Here is a 17,033-nt window from a genome sequence, read left to right on the forward strand (position 1 = left end):
GAAAAGTTGTGCAGTTCCTTCAGCAAATGAAGCTCACCAACTTACAATAGGCTAAATTACCTTACAACATGTTTTCAGTAGTCTATGTTGAAGTTCTTAGCACAGGCTAACTTATCATATCATATACGTATCACAGTTCTCATTGATCTACAAAAATACTGAAAAAAACCTTTTTGATATTTCACACTTAATATAATACCCGGTAATCTACTTCAACCTCCTATTGTTTACAACGACACATGATGCACCACCAGCTGTTGAGTATCAGCTACACGGTACACGTGTTTTTCGAATCGTTTTCAGTTAAAAAACTGTTGTATTACATTAATATCCTATCCTAATTGACTTGAATAAATACTACGATACCTTATTTCTGAATATTTTCATTAAAATTCATCCAAATCATTTTCCTTGTCATCGTCTGCAGCACCAAACAGCTTCTCCCAGTCCTCTCCTTGAACAGGGCTAGAGGGTAAATGTGTTTTTCGAATCGTTTGCAGTTAAAAACTGTTATCACACGATATATTTTACCTAAACTGCGCCTGAATGAATATATTCTCGAAATAAATAGTAGTTTTGCTGAAACGTGATGTATTTTAATGTAAAATAGGATAAAATACATGACAAAAACAAAAGATTTTACCTAAGCTTCCGATGTTCAAGAGAAGTTACTGTTTTTTAATAGTTTTGGTTAAAATACTGTTATATTACAATGGTATTCTATTCATACTGTGCTTGATATAATGCATTCACGGAAATGTAATATTTTTGCTGAAATGACGACGTTTTACAGTGGAAAGTGGATAAATCGGACGAAAACAATGACTTTCGCTTTCTTTCGTTCAAAAGCTGTTACCGTAATCGCCTCTGATTGGTTTTCAGTTAAAAACTGTTGTATTACAATAATATTCTATCCTAATTGACTTGAATAAATACTACGATACCATATTTCTGAATATTTTCATTAAAATTCATCCAAATATTTTCTGTCATCGTCTGCAGCACCAAACAGCCCCAGTCCTCTCCTTGAACAGGGCTAGAGGGTACGGTTTTTCAATCGTTTTCAGTTAAAAACTGTTACATCACACGATATTTTACCTAAACTGCCCTGAATGAATATATTCTTGGAAATAAATAGTAATTTCTGAAACGTGATGTAGTTCAATGTAAAATAGGATAAAATACATGATGAAAACAAAAGACTTTACCTAAGCTTCCGATGTTCTTGAGATGTTATTCGTTTTTAGTAGTTTTCGGTTAAAATACTGTTATATTACAATGGTATTCTATTCATACTGTGCTTGATATAATACATTCATGGAAATGTAATATTTTGCTGAAATTACGACGATACAGTGGAAAGTGGGATAAAATCGTGACGAAAACAATGACTTTGAAATATAATGCAATTTAACCCCTAAATCGGTTAATTCGGACAATCGGCTAAAACGGACACCCTTCCCCCCCTATTAGTCCGAATTAATGAGGGTCGACTGTATATACATATATGTTGCTAATTATAATGTGCATCTTATGACCTGGGAAATCTGGTTCTCTGTCTGTCCTGTAGTGTTGACTCCACTTGATCCCTGGCACACAGCCTCAGATTTATTGTATTTATTTTCCATGGCAAGCCGTTAGTTTCTGAGGGAGCTAAAGCTTTAAAGGAATACTGTATTAATTCCCATGTACAGTAATGTAAAAAAAAAGATAACGCTGATTAATTTGCAATAGTTCAAAGTGTGATATCCATTTGTTATCATATATCAAAATATGCAGTTTGAAACCATTTTCATGATAACTCATAACAGATAACCTCTAATCATTATATATACAGTACAGTATATCATTGTACCATGTCAATCTGAATGTTGTTGAAGTTTGTAGAAGTCTCACATACCCAAACCAAATTTAACCTGAGCATAGGCTGCATATTTTAAGATTAATTATATACTTGTTTAACCTAGGTTTAAAAAATGCAATAATTGTACTACAGTGTTTAATTTTATATTTTTTTTTATTTAAAACATATCAGTATAAAGCTGACCATTACTGCACATACTCTCCAATCATGCCATGCACAATCACAATTACTCCAATTTAAATAGCCAAGTCATCTTTTCTTGAATCCATATTTCTTCCTTTCATAGAACAAATCTGTCTTTGATGATCCCAAGTTTACGATCTTTGGGCATCCATCACGGTCTTTCTCCAAAACTGTACATTCTTTGCAGTAATAAGCATCTGACACACCTGTGAAAAGAAATAAATATGATTAACTTTTGTTACATTTGTTGAAAAGGAAAATATTAAGTCAATTTCTTTCCATTCAGTATAACAACCATCAGTAGCAATCATAAAGTACTGAATTCATGCAAGTAATACAGTATTAGTATCAGCTAATGAATTTGTAACACTCGCCACATAATTAATTAGACAATAATTAAAAAAAATACAAACATTATACTGCAGATGTTTTATGAGCTAGCCATGGTTAAATATATTATTTTGTAATTGGTTGTTGGGAGATTTAATTTCAAATAGAGGCAGGGTATTTTGGAAATCCATTATGTTTCACAATTCTAGGGGTGTATTCCTGAGACATACATAAGGATAACTGACTCTATGACCATAATGTCAAAACCCAAAGATAAGTGCAAGAAGAAGGCAGCACAGATTATTTATTAACTGACAAATACAGTACAGTATACCATATATTGCAGCTTATAAGTCAACCTCAATTATTTCAACTGAAATTGTTGATCTGAGCCTATACCTGGCAGGTAAGTCGACCCCTAAACTGCAATTTGAAAGCTACATCCTCGGTATCAGCTAAACTTGCCAACATTTACTTTTTAACAGTTCTGCCATTTGTTTTTTTTAGGAGGGCAACTGTTATTGAGCTTATTCTAACGTTAGTGTTCTCACCGAATTTAAGTCACTCTGTACTGTTGCAACTTAATTTCACTATCACAACAATTTTTTAATTGCAGCATTTTTCCAGAAGGCTTCAGTAACAGTTACCCTTCTGGAAAAAATGCTAGTTAGGTAAACCATGTTTGTGAGTGCTGGAAATAAGGTTGTAACCCAGTACCGAGTGACTGATACCTATTGGTAAGTTAATGTTATAACCATAATGTACTTAAAAGTTGAAGTTTTATACATATTGTATAAGACGACCCTTTAGTTTGGGGAAAAAATAAATAAAATCAGAAGTCGACTTATAGGCTGCAGTATATGGTACGAATGTCATGGAAAATACCAGTTACACAAAGAAACAGGAGTACAGTACTATAACTCCACGATCACCTACCAGTGCGGTACTGTACTGTAGTTGTTTACATCACAAACACAACTGAACATGGTGCAATTGTTTCATCAAACATGCGTATATTTTTATAACTAATTATTACTATTTGTCATTATTGTTGTAAAGTAAAACACTAATAAATAACCTTTAATATTACAAACATTACAATTATTGTATTTATATGTAATTTGTGCGCTCTGAAAACTTAAGTCCTTGTAACAGTATTTTGTCAACTATAAAAGTGCATGATTTTCTAAATAAATACAGTATATCTTGTGAAACTTCATATTGAATCACCATGAAATAATTTGTTTAATCAGCTAGATAATTTTATTTTCCACTGGTCTACTGTAGGTAACTAAACACCTTCCCAATGTAGCTATTGTAGTGTGCAGCACATTGTATATTTAATAACGTATAGCTAGCTATACAGTATATACATTAAGTAAAATACATAGCTCTTACAGTGATTATTGGCCAAAATAGATAATGTAGATGTATGAGTACTGCTCATTATACCTAAAGTATACTTTTAATGTATGTACAATGAAAAATAACCTGACAGAAGGTAAACATTTAAAAACACACTAAACCCCAATCAGAGGTTTTTATGTTACAATATAACTTCCTAGGGAGGAGGCTCCACTCCCTGAACTCCCCACCGCCATATTAAACAGAAAGCAACTTTACTGCGCCATGGTGTAAATTTTACTGTTTTAGTGGACGTGAGAGTATGCTCGGATCGAGCAGGTTGGATGTCAACAAAGTACAGATGGTAAAATTTTAGTTTTGGTCATCCCTGTATTTAGATATTCAAACTATTTGATTCCCGGCAGATATGAAGGTCCATATCGTTCACAACACATCAAAAACCATTGGAAAAACATAGTGTGGATATCTAACCTAACCTAATTTCTAAGATCCCCCAGATGATGGAAACTAAAATAATACCGTACAAACTACAACACATGCGGACTTAAAAGACTTTTTGTAGTAGTATTTATGGCAAGTTATTAATTGATTCACATACAAAGCATGTAAAGACATAATTTTAGTGACATGTGATCATTTTTTCACCGTGTTTTGCCCTGCAATTCCCCTCATCCTTTATGCCCTGTCCACTACAGGTGATTTATGATTGTAGATTGAAAAATATAAAAAAGTATCGGATATTTTGCCGTGTCCTCTAACGCTGTTTTACCATCAGTGCACTCTCATTAGCTAAGTACTTTCTGTTTAATATGATGAGGGTGGGGGTTGAGGTTAGGTAGGTTTCTTTGGTTGGTTAGGTCAGGTTCTAGTAAATGTCGCCTCTTTTATAATATGTGGGAAAAATGAACAAAATCGAACTCCTGGCTAGGTACGTTTATAGCTACACAATAATCGACTCACGGCAAATTAAATGCCAAATGCCGCCAGGCCAGACTTACGGTCACATATCTTTCTTGCAAAGTTTGTTGGTAATGGACGATTGGCCAATCAGAGCACACTCACAGTAAAATAGTGTTAGTAGGAACTTAGCGGTCACGGCAAAATATCCACTGCTGCATATAAAAAATATATAAATTAAAATAAAAAGTTGTCACCTCTTTTAAAATACTTAGTATAATGATAAGAATGTGATAAAATAATGAAATCAAACAACTCCTGGTGGTAGTGCTGTTCTCAGAAATTATAAAAAGTGATCATGTTTTCATTACTTACTATCATCCAAAGAACATGTAGAAAAAATGAACGAAATCGAACAACTCCTGGTCTTAGCCATCTGCTCACCATTACCAATATTTTATCCATCTTACAAATATCACTGAAAATATGGGATTTGAGTTGATCTTCAAGTTTGTTTGATAAAGGTATAAACAGCTTTTATTTGCACATAAAAGTCGATAATCACGTATAGCAGCGCAAATGGCCTCTAGTATAATCGATAGTACACTCCAAGAGAGCACCCACCTGGCCCTCCACAGATGACACACCGACCCTGGTAAGAGCCGTAGTTGCACTCGTCACATATCCTCACCAGAGTACAGGGCCTCACGTAAGAGTCACAGATCACACACTTGCCGTCGCATTTCTCACACAGACGTCCGATAGCAACTCCTGGCTGCTTTCTACAGAAGATAAGATCAGGATGATGTTTCGCCATAGTATTTTTGTTGCTGTTGAGCGGTTAATTAACGTTTATTTTGACCGGCGAGTGTTATTGCTCCCGGCATGTAGCGTCCTCGCGGAACGTTTGTTGTGGTGTGAGCAGCGTCTGCCGTCAGTGCCGCTGATCCACACCAGCCGGGCGCGGGGCCCAGCGCGCGCACACCCGCCACACTTAAATTTAGCCAAGTAGACCAGCAATGTTTTAGAACTTTTATTATTTTTTTTGTTATTATTAGTATTAGTAGTAGTAGTACTGTATTTGATAAACATCATTATATGAATTAGGCGAGAATTTTAGAATTAATATTTGTTAAACAATTAAAACGAGAAATGAAAATAACGAAAGTACTGTAACATTCATTTTATAAGCAATTAGGTATTATGATATTCCATTCAGTTTTATCATAATGCTTATGTAAGTTTATGGAATTAGTATGTTACCAATGCTTTATTGTGAGATGTATTTTAATGGCTACTTTTTTTTTTTTTAACACATACACCAGTGCCTTAACATGGGTTCATTTAGGGCAGTGGCCCCAACTCTTGTGTATACTCAGGACTACATGTATTGTAAATGAAGTGGAGGGCACCAAAACTTTGGATCTATATTTGCAGTTTACCACTTACATAGTTTTTACTCTCCCTCTGGACCCGGTCTGGTGTAAATGACAGACTCGGGACAAACGCGAAATTCCTCTCTCTCAAATTATAAAGTTGTATCAAGTTATTAAATATATAATTAATTTCATGCTTACAAAAAATCCCTAATAATTCACAATTTTCTTATAAACCCTTGCGAGCTCCATAATATGGCTGCGAAATGCAGATTAGGGACCACTGATTGAGGTATAGGCTTGACTATAGTCAATGAAAGTAACCTCCATATTTTTAAATACCAATATTATATGTATCATTATATATTAAATGAGAGAAAATATTGAATATTCAGAGGAACGTAACAAAGATTTTTTAATATACTGTAATTGTGAATTGCGGATACCATAAATAGAACTTGGCATCAGTGAAGTCAACTCGGCATCAAAAGGCCGTTACAAATTAAATGACCACATAAAATTAGACGGCAAATGTAGTGAAATCAAGAAGAGAAAACTCGCGTTTTCAGTCTGTATAACAAGCAAAATTAGTAACAGTTGCCTCTGATATGTTATTGATGCTATATTACTACTTTACTTAATTCAAATTTACTTGGTAATTGTATGTATTTCATTTTTTACATGAGAGTTGTATTAATATTGTAAGCTTGTTGAAGATGTATCAAACTTAGATTTTTAGTGCTGTACAGAATAAAATTATGTGCTTAAAGATTTATGTAGTCTCGTTCAAGATTCTTCGAACACAGCTGGCAACTTAAGCCGTTTTGTGTACTATAGTACGTAGTATAATATAATACGAAACAACACAGCCCAACCATTAATTAAGCAACGGAGAACTAAGTAACCAATCACCGATCACTTACATTCATTCATAATATTTACCACGTACTAAAGTAAACAAACGGCCTTGAGTTTCCAGCTGTCTCCAACAGTGTTTGAAGACTCTTTAACGAGACTTAAATAAATACTGTAATTGTTAGTGCACAGGAACACAATTTACCAATATTTGAAAATGTCTTGTTTTAGCCTTTTTACACTAAAATTAACAGAATTTTGATGGTGCAATATTTTGTTCAAGGCGTTCATGAAAGTTTGGCAGTTTCTTAAAGTTTATCCTATTGCCTTGGTCCTTCTTTCTCATTCTTTTATTGCAATTTTAAAGGGGGATTCAGTAAGATTATATTGCTATGAAAATACTTATTTCCATTTTTCGAAAGTTACTGAACATGTAGACCCAAAACGTAATTGTAATAAGCAATCAAGACGTAGGTACGTTACTGTAGGTGCACGACTTACTGGTGTTGTAATCTACTTGGGGCCAATATTGTAGATACGTGAGAAAGATAAAGGTGCTAGGCTGATAATAACGCGATCAGCACACAATTGTTAAAAGGTTGTTCCTAGCGGTGATGCCAGATGGCTAAGAGTGCGAGTGTCAGTTTTGTAACGTCAGTGCCATCTTGAGGGTCCCCACCGTGCTCCACACTGGGCATTCTGATATACCTGTCGTTGGTGTCCCACTCTTTCATGTCAGAGGATGATCAACTGTTTGATTGTGACTTCGAGGGTCTGATTCTACCCTGTTTCTTCACTATTTTTGAACTCTGTAATACAATATCTCGTTTAACTTGTAATACGGGATTACAAGATTATATGTGGTTGTTATTTATCATTAGTTAACTCTGTAATGGTTAAAAGGTTAATGGTTTTTAATTATATGTGTTCCTAATTACTTGCCTGTGGGTTTTTTTGTGGAATATTCACTGTTCATCTTAAGGCGATAGAAACAGGTAGTGTTTTGTTTAAATTGTGGTTCAACTCTTTCATATGTTATGACTTCTAAATATTATTAAAACATTGATTTTTCCTATATTCAGTAGCAGGTTTAACATCAATTCTCGGAAATGTAATTTTTTTTATTTCATTGAAAGGAACGCAATGCCAGTAGTCAGTAGCACTATTGCGCAGTGTTTTTGCTTTGTTGTGGACAATTCTGACACGCCGGGAAATATTGCTTAAATAAAAAATATTTTGAGAATGCAAACATTATGGAAATGTAGAGGTATTGCACACAATATTGTGGGGTACGGGATATTGGTTCACACTCAGGATGGGATGGAGAAAGGAAACTCACAATGTGCTCTCTGTATACATATTGTATTGGATGTACAATGCAACTTGGTGCTGGGAAGGCAGCATGGTTACAAGCGTGATGTAGAGAGAGCTGGTTGGTGAGGGTGCTCAGAGGACCAGCATGGGTCGCCGGCGGGAGCGAGGGCCGCCAGGCAGGAGCGGAGGTGTTGCTTGCTGGTGGCTGTAGGTAGTAAGAGGGCGGTCACGGCGGTGTTGAGGTCTTATAAGGCGGGGGTAGGCGTGGGTTGATAGTTGACCCCTACTCCGTCAGGCGGCGCTGGAGGCGTAGGCTGGGGAATTCGAAAAGAGTCGGCTACTCAGCGACAAACGGCGTTTGTAGGGGAGGAATCCACTACAATATCAAATTAATAATTTCCTATGATCAATGATCAAATAAATTAGTATAACTATGGGCATTGATAATAATGACATCTTCACAGCACAGGAGCTCCAGATGTAGCTATACATTACAAGATGAACCTCCGGTCCTCCTTTTTGTAGAACCCGACATGTTTCCCAGTTGGCCTCCTGACACAGACTGACGAATATTGCGCAACATTTAGTGTAGTGTATGTGGCGCAGTAGTTAAAGTTCTCTTTCTTATGTGTCAATTTTCTCTTTCTTAGGACCACATACACGCGTACAGTCTCGTTCAAGATTCTTCGAACACTGCTGGAGACAGCTTTGCCAGCTGTCTCCAGCGATTCGAGCCATTGTTTACTGTAGTACGTAGCATAATATACAGTAAAACCTTGATTAACCGACCCTCGATTAACTGACTTTCGGATTAACCGTCAATCCCGAACCCCTAAATTTTTACACGGGATTAGCCGCAGGCAGGTCACTGACCCACATCAGGGCCTGGGGGCGATAATGTAATAATAATAATAATAATAATAATAATAATAATAATAATAATAATAATAATAATAATAATAATAAAGAACCATAAAGAAATGCAAAATGAAAAAAAAAAAACAAGAGTGAGAAACAATGTACCTGTATGTATGTTGTGTTGTCATAGTAAGAGAAACAATTGAGACCCTGCAATTGTGTGTAAATGAGGAAGAAAGTCAGATCAACAACATGTTCTTTGACTTTTCCATTTTTTATTCACGGTTTCTGTGCTGGTTCATATTTATTAACTAAAGTGGTTAATTTTTTAAAGCAAATTCTATTGAAATATGAATGGCAAATGAACAAAAATTAATAAAGGGACTTAAATGAGGAAGGTTAGGGAAAGGTACTTTGAAAATGTATGTTTTATTTCCGTAGACTTTATGTACTATTAACGACCTTTTGGATTATCCGTCGGCCCCTTCCCCCCATATGTGGTCGGTTAATCGAGGTTTTACTGTAATATGAAATAACGAAGCCCAACCATTAATTAAGCAACGGGGAACTAGGTGACCAATCATCGATCACTTTTACATTTATTCATAATTTTTTACTATCTACTACAGTAAACAAACGGCCTTGAGTTGCCAGCTGTTTCCAGCGGTGACCAGATAAAACCCCAACGGACAAAACCCCAGTCTCATATATAAAATAAAACACCTTTATGTTTAGGTTAGGTTAGGTTAGTGTTGACAAATGACAACCCCGTTGAAGTTTTGTCATGGAACCGTCTCCAGCAGTGTTCGAAGAATCTTGAACGAGACTGTATTGTACATAAAGGAAATCTCGCACTCAGGATGGAGGTGAGAAAGGAAACTCACAATAGCGTTTCTTCATTATATTATATATACAGTGCAGTAAGATGTTGGGGAGTTGGTGTGTTGTGGAGTTCTTGTCAGTTTGAGAGCTTGGAGTAGAATGTCCTTCTCGGTGAGACAGAAAAGGTATTAATGCGATTCTGGCTACTGAAGGTGCGAGATGAAAGGCGCCGCTGGTTGGCTGAAGCGAAGGTGGCAGCTGGCTAATCAACCAGCGTCACCGGGGCAGAAGCTCTGTCTGGAATTCTGCTGCTGATTGGCTGAGGATGGCAAGTGGCCAATCAGCGAGCGCTTCAGGAGCGGAGGCTGTGTTATGGAACTCACTGCTGATTGGCTGAGGAGAGGACAGCGGAGCGGTTGTAGTGAGAGTGTAGTGGACTTCTCCCCTACAACTGCGTATCCGCATTCCAATGTCACCGTATCCTAGCAACCGAACCAAAAGACCGGCGACTTTCTCGGGTTTTCCCAACATGACTCATAGAGGACTCGCGGCTGCTGGGTATATAAGCTCTGTCTCTCCATTGAGATTCATTCTAGCCTCTCTTCTACAACACGCAACACCTCCTCCTCCGCGCTGCCTGGCAGCCCTCGCTTCTCCTCGCCTGCCTGGCGGTCCTCGCTCCGCCAGCGAGCATGGCGACCCACCAGCTGTCCTTCTCTGAGCTTCCTCACCAACCAGCTTTCTCATTCTGGTCTCTCTTCTTGAACAAGCAACACCTCCTCCAGTAAGCTCCACGCTGTCAGCATTCATTCAACCAGGAGGCCAGCAACAGGCAACATCTTCTCTAACGAAGTTCCTGCACATTTACCTCCTTCAACACGCTACTCACCGAACGTCTCTACTGAGCAGCTCCTCACCACACGGCACCTCCAGCACCAGACTGTCTATCATATAACTTATATTATACAAGAAAACCACCTTAGAGTTTCCATCCATCCTGAGTGCTAGACAACGTTATAACACGAATTCCTACAAGAGTAAGCCACTACAATATAATCATGATTACACCAACTACTCAATATTATTGAGATCCCGTTAATAAAAATACAGTAAAATCCTTGTTTTACTTCTTCAATCCATTGTGCAAACCCTCAGCATCGCCCACACAAGAGGAACTTTCACTGGGGCATTTAGGCATGATTGCATAACACATGAAGTCAGAAATAATAAAATAAAACAGTCAGAGAGAGCCGCGCAGAGCCCTCTCGTGGCAAGAAATTGCATCACGCCACCACCCGTAAATTCAGAACAGCTCTGCCAATCCTCTCCTGATCGTCAGATCTCTGAGGTATCAGTGAAACTTGTTGGGTATTTCCCCTATGTAATCGACTGTTATTGGGACGTCAGTTTTTGGGGTATAATTGTAATCCAAAACTTTCCCATGCCATTATTGATGTCAAAATTTACCTTTGCCTTGTTTACAGACTGTAATTATGCCATTTCGAGCATAAAAGAGCCACATTGTTTAACATCCATCTTGAATGGAAAATGAACAAAATCAAAAGACACGGTAACCAAATCAGGAAATCTATCATTGAAATTTGCTGCCATTTTCTGTCTGCATCTGTGGGAAGTGGCGTGAACTAGGCTGAGAACAGCTCTATGGAAGGAGTGTGGAACTTCTGTTGCAAAATGTGCCATCAGGACAAACCTGACCTGACATAAGGAGAGTAACTGGATTAATCCCTTGACCATTTATAATCCTTACTTAACAAGACAGCACCTGTTGGCCACGTCCTTCAGTCCTTGACACCTGGACTAAAAAAATAAATCACAAGTGGCCACAGCAAGACCCAGGTGACTCCAGCGACCCTAGTAGCTCTAAACAACCCCATCGACCCCATTACCTCTATGCTAGCCCTTATGATGCATCTTGCGCGACCGTGTTTGGGAACCTTTGGTCAAAGCCCCGTTTACATGATGCGTGAAATCGTGGGTGATGTCCTTGCAACACCAGATCTGTGCTACAGGGGACAAAAGCAGGGGCATCCTGCGACCCAGGGATGTTGGATAAATGTTGCATGTGGGCGATGCGTCCGCATCACACCCCTCAGTATGTTTCTGTCTGTCGAGGAAGGCGGTTGTCCTCGAGTGTCAGCTTGATACTTGAAGTAAAGTAAAGTATTTCAAATATTATAAGTAACCAAGATTTTTCAAATGAGATTAAATACATAGGAATATTATGTTTTTTTTTTGTAGGCTGTACAGTTTCCTTGAGCAGGCGGTAAACTGATAAGTAGTGAAAAAATACCAATTAAATAAAAATATGTATTCATTATACTGTATGTAAAAGCATCAGACATATCATTACTTTAACAATTTCGACGTTTTGCTCATTAGCAGTGATTTCTCTTTAACGAAAGAAAAAAAAAACATGCAACAGAACAAAATACAATACAGTACCTGTATGTGATTTCCTCAATAAGTAATGAAACAAACTTAGCTGGACAATATCTCATAACAATACTGTACTGTATATTTATAGCTCCTTTACCAGGTTTTAGGGTCTTTTCTTCATGATGGCATTTGAAGATATTATGCAGTAAATACAGACCATAAGCATTTAAATAGGCTAAGCAATCTAATTGAAAACAGCTGTAAATTTTACACTATTATACTCAAGTTTAAAGTAAGCACAACCACTTATAATGTTGTTCATACATCATTTAATTGGAAGAACAGCACAGGGCAGTATTTTTTGCATAACGTTAGTTATACTAGTTCAAAATTGTACTGTTATATACATACCATACCATAATTTCTTCTCATGTTGTTGGTACAGGGCGTCCTCTCTTTACGTCGGGGTTACGTTCCTGAAAACGCGACATTATATTGAAACAACGTTAAACGGATCAATTTTCCCCATAAAACAAGTGAAATACTGGAGTTACGTTCCCCAGCCTCCCTTTGCCCCATGAAAAAAGTTACAAATACAGAAAATCATTGCCATTTCTAAAGAAAATATTACTGTATAGAACTACAGTACTAAGTTTGTATTGGTACTCACCGATGGGGGGGAGGTGGTAGATCAGATGAGTGGTGGGTAATGGAGCGAAGGAGGAGGGTGGGAGTGGAGGAGGAGGGTGGTGAGTCACTGAGATTCTCTTGGCTGCCTCCTCCTCCTTTTCTGACTGGGGTTCCTCCGCCGCTGCTTGCTCCTCCTCCGTTGTTGGAGGGAATGTCTCGGCAGCAACGATATCTGAACTGGCAGCTTCACCAGTCATCTTTATGTTGTGGAAGTTATACCGACACTTAAATCGTTAGAAACCAGCCTCGGCTGGCCATAAAGGTCTCTTCCTTCGATCCTTCACCCTCTGTTTCCTTCATGTCGTCAAACAAGGATCTGGCCTTATGCTGGATAACCGTAAAGCTCACAAGGGCATTGCGTTGATTCTGGTCCTCCATCCACATTGCCAGCATCTTTTCCACCTTCTCTATCACAGTGCTTCTAGTATGAGTCGTCTAAAACACTCAGAGAAGAACCACCAACCTTAATCTTGTCAGCGTTGGTCCGGATAGTACACACTGTTGTGGGGGTTAGACCCAGCACAGTGGCTATGTCCACAGTATGTTCCCCTTTTTCAAATAGGGTTAATACATCCATTTTTGTAGCAATAGTATAATGGTCTTATGTTGCCTCTTCATTACACTGGCATCAGTAGCACTTGATGGGCGCTTGGAAACCATTTCTAATGGTTAGAGTACAGTTTTAGAGCAAAAGCACTTAACCACACACGAATGATGTGAAGTCGTAATAGAGACTGGCTTGGCGTCGTACGGGGATGCTGTGACGTTCCGCTAGTGAGGGCGCACCGAGTCCGAGAGGCGTAGTGGGGCCAGACAAAAGGGTGATGTGCCATAGAAAGTAATCCGTGACGGCGCAAAACAGCGTAGTATTGGACCACCGGGATGTTAAACAAATTTTTGGTCTCTAAAGTTCAGCGACGTAGTACCGAAACAACTTTAAGTGGGACAGCGTTAAGCGAGGACTTAATGTAATTACAACCTAGCCTAACCTAACATTCCTCAATTCTTAATCGATGTTTTGGTTTTGGTTGACTGCGTTGTTCATACTGTATTTCATATTTCTCTCAAACACACTACGTGCATCCAAAATGCACACTACAGTACATACTGCCCTGTTAACAGTAATGGCCATAAAATGTTGATGCTGATGATTCAACTTTTAAAATAAGAAAGATATATTTTATTGGCTAGGTTTCCTTAAATCTATTTGTCTGCCAGGCCAAGCTTTTTGTGAACAATATTGTGTGCAAATTGGAAGAAATATTAAAAAAAATATATATATATCTTAAAGGGCAGTTAAGGGATTATGTATATTAAATTCTGTACATTTATCTTATTCACAATGATGGACTGATTGTCATTTGTTTACGATTTCTTGAAATTTTAATTGTGGATAAACTATGGAAAATGTAAGATACAGTATATATTTTTTTAAATTTAGGCAGAAACTTTAAAGACACATAGTGAATTTTATCTATGATTTTTCTTTTAGTTCATTCAAAATACTTAATGGTCTATTATCCATTTTCATTTTGATTTTGTTTTGTAATTTTTTATGAGTAAACTTTGTTTGATTTTGAAAATGGGATAGTTTGTCAAATTTGGCAAGTGCTTTTCGAACATTCAAGAGATAAAGTTTATCAAATATTTTTAGTAACTTTGTCTCAGATTGGTAGTGGATGTGTACTGCTGTGAGTGCATGCCATATTTTATGTGGTTTTGTGTATAAAATGAATATCTTCCAGTTCTGAGATGCCCTTATATTCCCAGATGCACGAGAACTTGCCCGCCAAGAACTACACTCAGCTCTGCGTGAATCCTGCAGCCGGGGAGATGTGTCCGCGGCCAAAGCCATTTTGCGCGACTTGGGCGCTGAAGCACAGATCATCATCAATTCTGCACCTAATGGATCCAACACACTGCTCTTTAAGTATGGCTTTCAGATATTTTTGAAGAAAATGAGTTGGGTTAATGTAATTACAGTTTTCAGTGACCTACTCACCTTCTAAAAAGATGAATGAAGGAAACTCCAGTAGGCCTATTGGCCCATATTAAAACCTTGTTTAAACCCCAACCCACATAACTAATATATCTGTCAAACCTACATTTGAAGCTTCCCAATAACTTCAAAACAACTTCATATTCATGATGGTGTATGGTAACTTGTTTCACTCATCCACGACTCTATTTCTGAGCCAAAGTTTAGCTAATTCTCTTCTTAATCTAAATTTTTCTTATTTAAAACCATTGCTGCATGTTTGGTTCAGAATTTCAAGTTTCAGTACCTTAGTTATATCACCCTTATTTGACCCCATCTTCCATTTATACATTTCAATCATATTGCCCCTCACTATGTCTCTTAAGAGAATGTAAACTCAGTTTTCTTAGTCTGCTCCTACACTCATTGTTCCTAATGCCTGGAAAAAACTTTATCATCCTTTTCTGAATGCAATGCCAATGCTACCACCTTCAGCAGTCTCCTAGGGTGCAAACACTACAATATGATTTCAGTATCAAATCTTGCAATTTACAGAAAAATTTGAAATTGCATTGACTTAAGTTACACAACAAAAACAATAACGTATAATAAAATTCTTCAATAAGTATTAGTATTCATAATCATAAAGATTAGACCAAAAATTATTTAAATCCCATAATTCTGCCATGTAACTAACAAAGCTCTATTCCTGCGGTTGAGTCCGAACTCCCTTTATTATACAAGAAGATTTTGTATCACGTGAGTATCCTTTACTGTCGCTTTCAGTGTCTTCTGACAGTGCAACACAGGTGCCAGTGAGATTGATTGCCTCCAAAGCCTCCAAAAGATTATTCATTGTGACCTAATAATACAGTAATACAGGGTAATAATAATAATATTTAATGGTTTATTGATAAATACTTGTACAGCAAATTTAGAATTGACATAAGGGGTACCAGGTACAGTCAGCCAAAGATACACCGACCCCACCCTGGATCTTGTGTTACAATTTTACCTGGCAATACTTGGTAAAGGAAGGCTGTACGTAAAGGTGATTGTGATTGGTGGATCTATTTTTGGCTGTATTGCTGTCAGGATAATTATTAAACAAACCAAAGGTAACATTTTTATAATAATAAACTATTCATCAATATTTTAGATCATGAGAAGTTTCCAATGTTCATATATTTGTTTCAATAACAAAGAAAATTTGATGTGAGAATCTCAGTAGTTGTAGTTAGTTGAAGTCATTAATATACCTGTAATTTTCTTCATGACAAATAAAAAATTGGAAACTTCTCATGACCTAAATAACAATGAATAGTTTATGATTATAAAATTCTACCTTGGTTGTTTAATAATTATCCTGATACAATACGCCAAATAGATCCACCAATCACAATCACCTTAAACAGCCTTCCTCAAGTATTGCCAGGTAAACTCAGAACACAAGAACCAGGTGGGGTGAAACTATTGAGTGAAACAAGGGAGTAGAATTGATAACCTAAAGCCTCTTCACTATGAGTTTGAAAAAGTCTTTGATGCACTAATTGAAATATCCAATGATACTACTTTACCCTCAAAGGATCATCTGACAGTTTGCACATACAGATTGTACCTCTCTAGTCCGGCATTCTGTGGTCCGGAAACTCCCGTGGTCCGGAACGATTTTAGTTTGTCCAATAGGTAGATAGGCAGTTTTTTTTTTTTACTTTCAATTATTATTATATATATTATTATTATATATATTATTATTATTATTATTACAGGAGTATTAAATGTCCTCAGGCCCTAATGTGGGTCAGTGACCTATGCAAGGGTGGGTTAACATTAAAAAAGTCAAAGGAAATTACATCCGGCAGTTCTCTCTCTCTCTGCTTGTCTATACAGAGTACAACATTTAACCCTTCAGTATATATGAGCAGTAAATAAGTATTTTTCATATTCTTATGTGTAATGAGATATAGTTACCGCGCACTTACATATTGCGTATCTCTTTTTTCTTTATCACATTTATACTTCTATTGTTCCGTTTATTAACATTAAATAACATTACTTAAAACAACCATATTAATTTTACTACAGCTACAACCAAGGTCTTATT

General features: G+C 37.1%; 2 protein-coding genes across 2 annotated transcripts in view; one reads left to right on the top strand and one right to left on the bottom strand.

Moving 5' to 3' along the window:
• Positions 1-17,033, top strand: part of LOC121876157 (leucine-rich repeat serine/threonine-protein kinase 1-like) — a 227,373-nt gene that overhangs the window by 52,314 nt on the left and 158,026 nt on the right. The window contains exon 2 of the mRNA XM_042381100.1: positions 14,722-14,881. Coding sequence (XP_042237034.1) covers positions 14,722-14,881 — 160 coding nt within the window. The remainder of the gene's footprint in view (positions 1-14,721; positions 14,882-17,033) is intronic.
• On the bottom strand, positions 1,986-5,570 carry LOC121878227 (PHD finger-like domain-containing protein 5A). The gene is made up of 2 exons (XM_042384319.1): positions 5,264-5,570; positions 1,986-2,253 (listed from the first exon to the last, which is right to left on the bottom strand). The coding sequence occupies exons 1-2, from the start codon at positions 5,454-5,456 to the stop codon at positions 2,114-2,116; spliced, it is 333 nt and encodes a 110-aa protein (XP_042240253.1). The 5' UTR covers positions 5,457-5,570; the 3' UTR covers positions 1,986-2,113.

Source organism: Homarus americanus, unplaced genomic scaffold, assembly GCF_018991925.1.
Source record: "Homarus americanus isolate GMGI-L3 unplaced genomic scaffold, GMGI_Hamer_2.0 scaffold33468, whole genome shotgun sequence".
In the NCBI taxonomy this organism is placed as follows: domain Eukaryota; kingdom Metazoa; phylum Arthropoda; class Malacostraca; order Decapoda; family Nephropidae; genus Homarus; species Homarus americanus.